Raw genomic sequence first — 10,207 nt, forward strand, 5'->3', positions numbered from 1 at the left:
GCTCTCCCTGCCCCACCGCCGCCGCTGTGCCACTCACTTCCTCTCGCGAGGACGTCCCGGCGTCGGCGCCGGAAGCTTCCTCCGAGCGCGGAGGGCGGAGTGAGAGGGCGGGGAAGGCCGCTGGCTAGGAGTAGGCCGAGTCTGCGACTCTGGCAGGTACCGCTGCCGGCAGGGCTTTGCGCCAAGACTTTGTGGCCGGGTGCTCCGGCCGCCTTCACGTGCCCGTCGTTGCAGGGCCGCACCCATGCTGCGCTTTCCGACCTGTTTCCCATCCTTTCGGGTGGTGGGAGAGAAGCAGCTGCCGCAGGAGATTATTTTCTTGGCCTGGTCCCCCAAGCGAGACCTCATTGCTTTGGCCAACACTACAGGCGAGGTAAGTAGAGCTGGCGAGAGGTCGCCTGGGCTGGGACCCTCGAGCCTCAGTTTCCCCTTTGGCAGACGTGGCGAATCGCACATCTCTCCTGCCCCCTACATCTCAGCGTGGCTGTTAACTTTAAGAGACGGTGTAAAGGACCGTGCCTTCCAGACATGATGTGTTTCCCATTTCCTGTATGGCCAGAAGAACAAATTCCCTCCAAGTTCTGCAACCCCAGGTCTCCAGGAATTGATTAGGCCAGGGATGCAACATCAGACCCCGCCCAAAGTTGGTTTCAGATTAGAAGAGAATGAAGATGAACTGTCAAGTCCAACTGGAAATGTGTGAGTGTGAGAGTGTGTCTCTCTGTGTGTGCAGTTGCTACGGAGGATGCTTGGTGCCGAGTTTTTACATCTTTGTTACACCTAGCTATGTAAAAGATCTTTAAGTCGAAAGGCTGATGCTTCACAGGGCCGCAGACAGAGTGCGTATGAACGTTGTCAGGTAGCATTTCTGACATTAGGAACGTGAACATGCGTTACCAAGTATGACTAGAACCATACCCAATTTTCAGTGGAGGATTACTACTACCTGTCAGCCATCTTGAAAGGACCCCTTCATCCGTGCCATTTAACACCCTCACCTATATAAAACTAGGTGGTAAGGAAGTCCTAACACCCAGGGCTGCTTAGTATTTCAGATTGCATTATCGTGTTGTGTGGTAAGGCTCTGTCTCTAAGATCCATGGCTGGTGATATACCTAAGGTGTGGGCTAAGAGTGCAATCATTATTGTTATTATTTTACTATGTCACCTACCTTTTCGTGCTGTTTGTGTTAGTTCTTTTGTTTGTTGTCTTGGACAGGCTTTTTAACCTTTTCAAAAAAGTTAAGTTTAAAAGATAGGAAAGGAGCTGGTGACGTGGCTCGGCCATCAAGAGCACTTGCTGTTCTTAGAGATGACCTGGGTTTGGTTTATAGCACCCACATGGGTGCTCACAACTGTAGGTAGCTCCAGTTCCAGGGAGAACTGATGCCCTCTTATGGCCTCCTTGGGCACTGACTGCACAAATGAGGTACAAATACATACATGTTGGTGTACCTTTAAAAAAATGAAAATATGTAGAGTACAGGGCTAAGTTGGTCCTTCTGAGTTCACCCATTTCTTTGAAAATGTCTTACATTCGTTTGGACACTGTTGTTCTGTAGATAGCAAAATACTCAAAAGTAGTAATTACAATTTTTGTTCTGTGGACCTAGGTTCATTTTTATCTCTGCAGGTGAGTTTGCAGCTTTCTGCTATCATGTCTTTTCGTCTTAGGTTTTACTGCATCGCCTTGCAAGTTTTCATCGAGTTTGGAGTTTCCCACCAAATGAAAGTACAGGAAAAGAAGTGACCTGCTTGGCCTGGAGACCAGACGGCAAACGTATGATAATGCTACGAACGTATATCTCTTATTTCCAGAAGGATAGTCTAGAAAGAGTACATTTTTCTTAGTATATTTTAGAATTATGGTTTTGTTTCTGTTATATAGGTCTTACTGTATAACCCTGTCTGGCCTACGACTCTTTGTGTAAACCAGGATGCACTAGAACTTACAGAGATCCACCTGCTTCTGCCTCCCAGGTGCTGAGATTAAGAACATGTGTGGCCTACTGTATCTAACCCTATATTAGAACTATAAATACTAGCTTGAGACTTTTTTTTCTTACTAGAATGTTTAAAATGTTTTCCATGAGAGTCTGTTGTTGGCGGGGATAAGTCTTTAATGAGCCCCGGCTTTGTGGCAGATAGGATCAGGGTCTGAGACATTTACAGAATACTTGGCTTTGGATCTCTCTGCTCTCTTGTCCTACATCATTTGATCCAAGTGCCGTTCACCACTCATGAGTCCACTCAGGGCCATCCCAGCCTTTTTCTCCCCCAAATTCAGTTAGTACTAAATGTGAGGTTCATAAATCTCCTCTATGTAAGCAAGGTTACCACTCCTGAGGGGCCGCCCTCTGTGACTCTCCGTTCCCCAAAGGTCTTTTCCTACTGCGGTGGCTCAGATCATTCATCTTCTGTTGTGTGTGTGTGTGTGTGTGTGTGTGTGTGTGTGTGTGTCGCGCGCATTTTGTTTAGTTTTTTAAATTGATAGTTTCTTGAGCAGTTAGTCCTAGTGTTTATAGTAGTAAAATGCTATGGGCTGTAGCTTGAAGTTTATCAGGGTGTCCAGCTTGTGGTTTGTAAGTCACATGAGGCTCCCTCTGTATAACAATGAATGTGGCCCAACACAAAATTTTTAACGTGCTCAAAACATTGGGGTTTTTGTTTCTTTGTTTGTGGAAGGTTTATTTATTTATTTATTTTGTAATTGCATAGTTCTCTAATGTAAACTTCATGGTTAATAACATTGTATCACTGTGGCAAAAGGTTGAGCAAGCCTGAAGTTACTTTAAGAAAAATAAATTACCTTTGTGATATGAGTATGTCCTCCTGCTTAGTTTTTTTGTTTTGTTTTGTTTTCTTAGATAAATACAAGTACTTAAAACTTGCTGGAAAGCATACCAGCTAGAGATAACTGTTTTGGTGAGCAGCTGACAGTCCTCCTTAATAAAATGTGTCTAGAGATCTGTTTGTGGTTCAGGCCAGTGTAAACAGATTTGCCACATTGACTGTTAAGTGAACACTAACCACTGTGTCTCCATACTGCAATGTACATCTGTTGGCCGTGATGCTTATCCCATTGTTGGCTTTCAACTTTATAAGCAGCACGTAACCATTCTGAACAGGTGGGAGAACTTTGTGGGATTAACTCCTCAGATTAATTCCTAACCATAGAATTTCCAGGAATGCTCCAAGCATAGCCATTGTCGACTCCTTTTTCTTAGAAGATGAGTAGACATATAAAATCAAAGGGGTGTGTGGGCCAGTGGGATGGCTCTTTGCAGGTGACAGTGCTTGCTGCCAAACCTGAAAACCGGAGTGTGATCTCCAGCGTCCACGTGGTGACAGAGGAGAAAGACTCCCAGAACTACCCTCTGTCTTCCACATGTGTGCAGGGCACACATTTGCCCCCATGAGTACTCATGAGTAAGAGAGTAAATATAATAGAGGAACTTGTCACCCCCACCCCGGGTTAAACTTGGGGCCTCCTGCATGGTCTTGTATTTACTAATAAAAGAAAATGGCACTTTGACTTTACTGATCTCTGAAACGAGAGGTTGTGTTGTTTGTATTTTGAGATAGGGTGGCACTTTGTAGCCCAGTCGGCCTTGGGCTCGAGACAGTGCTCCTTCCCCTACCCCAGGATGCTAGGATTACAGGTCTGAGCCACCACACCTGACTTGTGAAAAACAATTTTTTTGAGTAACATTTTGAGGACTTCATTATTCATCTAAACGTATAGGATCTCCCGGAGAAATCATTAAAACCAAATGTGTGTTAAAATGTCTCATATAAACAGAATGTTTCATGTTTTTGTTAGAAAGCAATTGTTTCAAGTGTTTTAAGTGTTTTGAGAATGGTGGCTGGAGCCCTGCCTGGTGGTGTGCAAGCCTCTATTTGGAATGGTGAGGCAGGAGGATTACTGACTCTGACTGAGTCTCAGGGATATAGCTTAGTAGTAGAACGTGTGGCAGACTGTAGATTCAGTTTCCAGTACGGAAAACAAATAAACAAAATCATAAAAAAAAAAAAAAACAGTCTAGTCTAGCCCCTTTCCTCAGGCAGAGTCACTTGTAGGGGAGTGAGGTGAAACTCACTGGTTTGCTTCGAAGCTCTGAAGCTGTCTGTGTTAGGATGGTAGTGACTTACACAGAGGACAGATTCATAGTGCTCAGCCATCTTGCTTCCTAGCACAGGATAGAGTAATGAGCATAAGAAGACGTCATGAGAACAGCACACAGAATAACTGTGCTAATATGGACAGGGAAGGTCCAGGGGGCCCCTTTCTGTCTGAGGGCTGGTGTTTGGGGTGACTCTTGGTGATAAAGGGATAATCTCCTGGGGCCCACTAGATAGTTTCTTGTTTGTTTTTTTTTTTTTTTTTTTTTTTAAAGATTTATTTATTTATTATATGTAAGTACACTGTAGCTGTCTTCAGACACTCCAGAAGAGGGTGTCGGATCTTGTTACGGATGGTTATGAGCCACCATGTGGTTGCTGGGATTTGAACTCAGGACCTTCGGAAGAGCAGTCGGGTGCTCTTACCCACTGAGCCATCTCACCAGCCCCCGATAGTTTCTTGTTGACAGATGGTCCCAGTCTAGAGACTTTGTGGTGTAAGTTAACAAGTAAAATGTGTGGGAAGGTAGTGGACAGATCATTTTTCCTGTTTATTGTTTGTTTATTTATTTATTCATTCACTTTACATCCCAGTACTAGCCCCTCCTCCCACTCCTCCCTTTCTCCTCTGAGAAGGGGAGGCTCCCTCCTCCCACAACACATCAAGACCCTCGGGACTAGGTACATCCTTTCCCACTGAAGCCAGACAAGGTGGCTCATTTAGGGGAAAAGAATCCACGGGTAAACAAGTCATGTTTGAATACTTGACAATAAGCTTAAATAATGGGTTTAACTGTATGCAAAGATCTCTTTAAAATATTAATTACAGGAGTAGACACACTACAAGTCTCACCAGCATAGCTGCTCAAACAAGAACTGAACAAAGAGAACAATAATAACTGTGTTAATGTGGACAGGGAAGGTCCAGGGGGCCTCAGCCCCTCATGAAGAGTGCAGGAGAGATCTCTGCCCCAGGGAAGAGCACACAATTGATGATCCAGCACCAAATGCTCAGCCCTGAGCACGTAACACTGTGCACACTGAGCGGGTTTTAGTTACGTGTTTAGGGATATGTATGTGTTTATGTAAGAACAATTAATAGAAAAAGGCCACGAATTTGAAAGAGAGCAGGGAGTACTGTATGGGAGGCTTTGGAGAGGGGAAAGGAAATGGGAAATGATGAAATTATAACCTCAAAAAATAAAAGCTTCAAGGCAAAAGCGATGGTTTTAATTACATTTATCGTGGTGTGTGTGGGGTGCCTGTGCTGCAGCGCATGTGTTGCGTCAGAGGACAGCCTAGAGGAGTGGGTTTCTTTCTTTCACCATGTGGGTCCTGGGGACTAAAGTCGGGTTGTCAGGCATAGTGACAAGTTTTTTCAGCTTCTGAGCCACTGGCCCTCAAAGAAGAATGTTTAGGTAGTTAGGATGTATTTGGATAATAAGTGACATGCTCAGATAATTTTCTGAAATGTTATGCAAACTTATTCTGATTATTTTCTTCCTTTATTTATAGTTTTGGCCTTTGCTCTTGCGGATACCAAGAAAATTATTTTGTGTGATGTGGAAAAGCCTGAAAGCTTACACTCCTTCTCTGTGGAGGCTCCGGTGTCATGTATGCATTGGACGGAAGTGACTGTGGAAAGCAGGTAGAGTACCCCAGGGTGGGGGTGTGTGGGGACTGGCATGGGGGTGGGGGTGAGGGTGGGGTCATGACAGTAGATGGATTTGAGATGACTGGAGAAGTTTTCAGAGCTCGTTTCTCATGTTATTTCTCAGACATGTCCTTGGCTAGGCTGCTCTCAAACTTGAGGCCCTCCTGCCTCTTGCCCTCCTTTCCAAGTGTTGCTGTGGGATTGTAGACACATAGAGGTACTTCCGGCTGAGATTTTCATTGTTCAGAATGGAAACGAGGGCTGGGGCTGTGAGTGTGCATACACTGCAGTTTTTAGTTTAAATTATAAGTGTGAAATGGTTGTGGTTTTTATCGTTTTATTTGTGTGTGTGCTGTCTGTTTTGTGAGGAGCTTCGGCCTATGTTAATGGATGTTCTTAGAGCATGAACATGGCTCAGCAGAGCAGACAGCCTGACGGTTCCTTCTATTTACCTGACTGGTGCCTTTCCCTTGTTGTTGGAACAGTTTTTCTGTAGTTTGTGTAGACGAATGCTTGTGTGTGGTGAGGAATGTCACCCAAGACACTGGCTCATGTGAGAGACAAAGGGCTTTGAAAATGTTTTTTTTTCCCAATAGTGTTTTCTTCCTGACTTTCACTAAATTACTATCAAATGAAGTTATAAATCATGAATTTTAATGGACAGCTTTCTTAAGTGGGACCTAAAAAAAAAAAAAAAAAAAAAGGATGACAAGGATTTAGCATGAGGATTGAAGTTCATTATAGAGAAACCAGAGTGATGAGCACATCTTCAAATATGCAAGGACTGCAGACAGTTATGATTTTCTAGCAGGTGAGGGAAAGAAAGCAAGTCTTGTGATTTGTGTCCTCGCCCAGGCACCGGCTTCTTAACCAGTGCGTTTCTAAAGGCTTAGGAACGAACATTCCAGGGATGCTCTAGGATCCCTCAGAACAGTACTGCGAGAGAGTTGCTACTTTTCCACTTTCTCAGCCATTTATTTCCAACTGTATTTGAGAGTGGAATTGAGAAAGAAAAGGCAATAAAGATTGTTTCTGATGAACACATGGTGGAGGTACACACCTACAATCCCAGCTGTCAAGACTACTTTAGGAGCTGGAGAGACAGCTCAGCCGTTAAGAGCGCTTGCTGTTCTTGCAGGGGATCCGAGCTTGGTTCCCAGCATCTACATAAGGGCTCACAACCTTCCATGACTCTAATTCCAGGGCTCTGATGTCCTCTTCTGGACTCCTCAGGCACTATGCACACATGTTTTATACATCGATTCATACAGGCAGAACATGGATACACACAAGTAAACCCAAAAGAATTAAAAAAATTATAGCGTATTTCTGGATTAATGGTATAGCTTCATATATCCCCCCGCCCCAGACTACCATATCCCCAAGTCTGCATGAGTCATAGAACCAGTCATTAAATGATAGAATAATCTCGGTTGTTTTAAATTACTCTTAGTACGTTGTTTTCTGTGGTTTCTTAGATTAGCACTCAGAAATTATAAGTTCTCAGTTTACCTGAATATTGAATACATATAAATATACTGTATATGCTGACAGGAAGCTTTTATTAATATTCCTCAATATGTAAAGTGAGTAGGCCAGTAAAACATGCATACAAATAAATTGGGTGTTCCAGTGCTTTCTGTTCATATATGGGGTTGTTAACAGTCTTTGTTTTACAAGGTAATGTTTTGTTGTTGTTGTTGTTGTTGTTGTTGTTGTTTTCGAGAGAGAGGGTTTCTCTGTGTAGCCCTGGCTGTCCTGGAACTCACTTTGTAGACCAGGCTGGCCTCGAACTCAGAAATCCACCTGCCTCTGCCTCCCGAGTGCTGGGACTAAAGGCGTGCGCCACCACGCCCAGCTAAGGTAATGGTTTTTTTTTACATGTATTTATGTGGTAAAGTTATACAGCTAAGAATCTCTTTTAATTGCATTTTTAATAGAAAGAGAAGTAGAATCTTTGCTGCTGTGTAATGCTGGGCTCCCGTTTCTTTTAGTGTTTTAACATCTTTTTATAATGCTGAGGATGAATCCAATCTTCTCTTGCCTAAGCTGCCCACATTGCCAAAAAAGTATGTATCCATTCCATTCCTTTGAAATGAGCCTTGCCAATTTCCTTCTTTAACATGGTGCCAGTGTGCTGTGTGCTTTTCACTGGTGTGCCTTATCTGTTTTCTCCTAGTTACAACAGCACTTCAAAAATATTTAGGTAAGTATACTTATTTTCCAACAAGGTGGCCTTTTATTATTATTTTTAAGTTAATATTGAAGAATGACCCAATTTATGTTTTTATTTTAGTGAAGAAAATTCTGATGAAATTATCAAGCTCTTAGGAGATGTCAGGTAAATCCTACAGCTATCTTATTTGATTTCTTGAAGTTAATATTTTGTATCTGAGGCAGTTTTCAGAACTGAATAGTTGATTCTTCATCATGTTACTTCACTGTTGGCATTGAAATCCCTGAATAGCATACAGATGGCAGGGTCAACTGTGTGATCATTGGATGTTCTAAATTTTAGTAATATTATAGTGTATCTTAAGAGGATAGGTATACTAGAGTTTCTAGATCTAATTTAAAATTTCTCAATTATTAAAACCTATTTAAGTTTTATCACCTTCATGACAGAACTGATGGCACTATGTGTTAGCTGGTAAAAGGATCATTCTGTTACTGATTATGCGTAAATACAGTTGATGCCATAAAATTTTATTGTAAACAGATTTTTTTTAGGCTCTTGGAAGTCTGTTATTGGAAGACTTGGGGGAAAAAATGTAGCAGGCCTTAGTAGTAGGGAACTTGGTGCAGTCATGCCTGTGGGTAGTGCAGCTGGAAGCAGAGCTTAACAGTCCTGCCTTGGGTTAAGAATGTAGCTCACTCTGCTGTTGTGGGGTCTCAGTTTGTTGCGTTGTTCTCAATTAGGCTGAACATCCTTGTCCTTGGAGGAAGCTCTGGATTCATTGAGCTTTATGCTTATGGGATGTTCAAAATTGCCCGAGTAACAGGGGTAAGTTCTTCTTTAAATCTTTCTGTTTCTATTAGAAAATAGCAGCTGATTACTTACAGAACAAGATGAGAGCAAGTTGAGTTTGTGTTGTTGGTGGTGTTTTTCACGAGTTCATGTTGAAATGTTCAGAGGTTAATTTTAGTAACATAGAATTTAGTGTTACTGTGTTTGCAGCGGTCAGGAGCTATTGGTGGAGTTAGTTGAGTTTTCTCCTTTAAAGAATGATTGGCACGAGCCATCTGATTCAGATTTACTGGTTTTTAAGCCTGCAGTGGGCAAGAGTTGAAGTGGGTGATTGGCATGCGAAAGCAGTCCTAAGCTCAAGTCTTCAGTGCTGTAACTCTGTAATTCATGAAGGGAGAGAATATCTTAGAGTCTAAGGAATATGTTGGTTCATCCATATTTGGTGGGGGTTCCTTCATGGGAGGAAGACAGACATTAGGGTATTAGTGTGTTCTTGGACCAATCATAGGTAAGGTATGAATCAGGGCTGTGCATTTCTACTTTTTAAAGTTCTGTGTGAATTTTTGCTTCCATTGTTAAAAGCAGATGCAGCCCGTCAATAATAGCAAATGTATCTGGCATGGTGATAACTGTTTTGCAGATTGCCGGAACTTGTATTGCTCTGTGTTTATCAAGTGATTTGAAGTCATTATCAGTGGTCACAGAGGTTTCCAGTGGTGGCGAATCAGAAGTTTCATATTTTCAGGTGAGTATTATAGCTATTCCTGTGTCAGGTACATGATTTATAGAGCTTTTCCCTTGGTGCTAGGAATTGGACTCAGGGCAGAGCATGCTCTCTGATACTGAGCTGTACCCGGCTCAATTATGTAATTATGGGTTTTAATTACTCATATCTCTGAAGTGTAATAAGTAAAGCATGAAGGTCTCCTTGGGATGTCTAAATCTTGTATATTGAGTGTTATTATAGTGAATGTTATTTCTTGTACACTATCATTTCGTTTTCATAGTTAAGACTATTTGATAGTCTGTAATTGCCTTACTAATTGGTTATTTGGCCAGCTTAGCTCTATACTGAGGTTTGTTTTGTTTTTTTCTTTAGTCTTTGTCTCTCTTAGTAATGAAAGCTTATATTTTATTGGTTACTTAATGTGACAAGTGCTTCAAACACAGCAATATAATGGATAGGTAGTACTGTGTCCTAATTTATAGATAAGACTTTGGGCACTGTAAGAGGAACTGTAGAGCTCACTTAGTGTCATCAAAGAATTGGAAAGTCATGCTAGGCTTTCTGGTTCTGGTCTGTGTTCTCAGCACATTGCCACAAGGATTAAATGATCCCTCAGAATAGGGAAAAAAAAAATCTTTTTTTTTTTTTTTTGTTTTGTTTTGTTTTGTTTTGTTTTTTCGAGACAGGGTTTCTCTGTATAGCCCTGGATGTCCTGGAACTCACTTTGTAGACCAGG

General features: G+C 42.1%; 1 protein-coding gene across 1 annotated transcript in view; it reads left to right on the plus strand.

The window, feature by feature from the left end:
- The window catches only part of Anapc4 (anaphase promoting complex subunit 4), a 33,551-nt gene continuing 23,344 nt past the window's right edge, over nucleotides 1-10,207 (plus strand). Inside the window, exons 1-8 of the mRNA XM_021211370.1 lie at nucleotides 1-373; nucleotides 1,675-1,780; nucleotides 5,638-5,770; nucleotides 7,771-7,845; nucleotides 7,956-7,982; nucleotides 8,073-8,117; nucleotides 8,696-8,780; nucleotides 9,385-9,489. Coding sequence (XP_021067029.1) covers nucleotides 245-373; nucleotides 1,675-1,780; nucleotides 5,638-5,770; nucleotides 7,771-7,845; nucleotides 7,956-7,982; nucleotides 8,073-8,117; nucleotides 8,696-8,780; nucleotides 9,385-9,489 — 705 coding nt within the window. The 5' untranslated portion in view covers nucleotides 1-244. The remainder of the gene's footprint in view (nucleotides 374-1,674; nucleotides 1,781-5,637; nucleotides 5,771-7,770; nucleotides 7,846-7,955; nucleotides 7,983-8,072; nucleotides 8,118-8,695; nucleotides 8,781-9,384; nucleotides 9,490-10,207) is intronic.

The sequence above is a fragment of the Mus pahari genome, chromosome 13 (assembly GCF_900095145.1).
Source record: "Mus pahari chromosome 13, PAHARI_EIJ_v1.1, whole genome shotgun sequence".
In the NCBI taxonomy this organism is placed as follows: domain Eukaryota; kingdom Metazoa; phylum Chordata; class Mammalia; order Rodentia; family Muridae; genus Mus; species Mus pahari.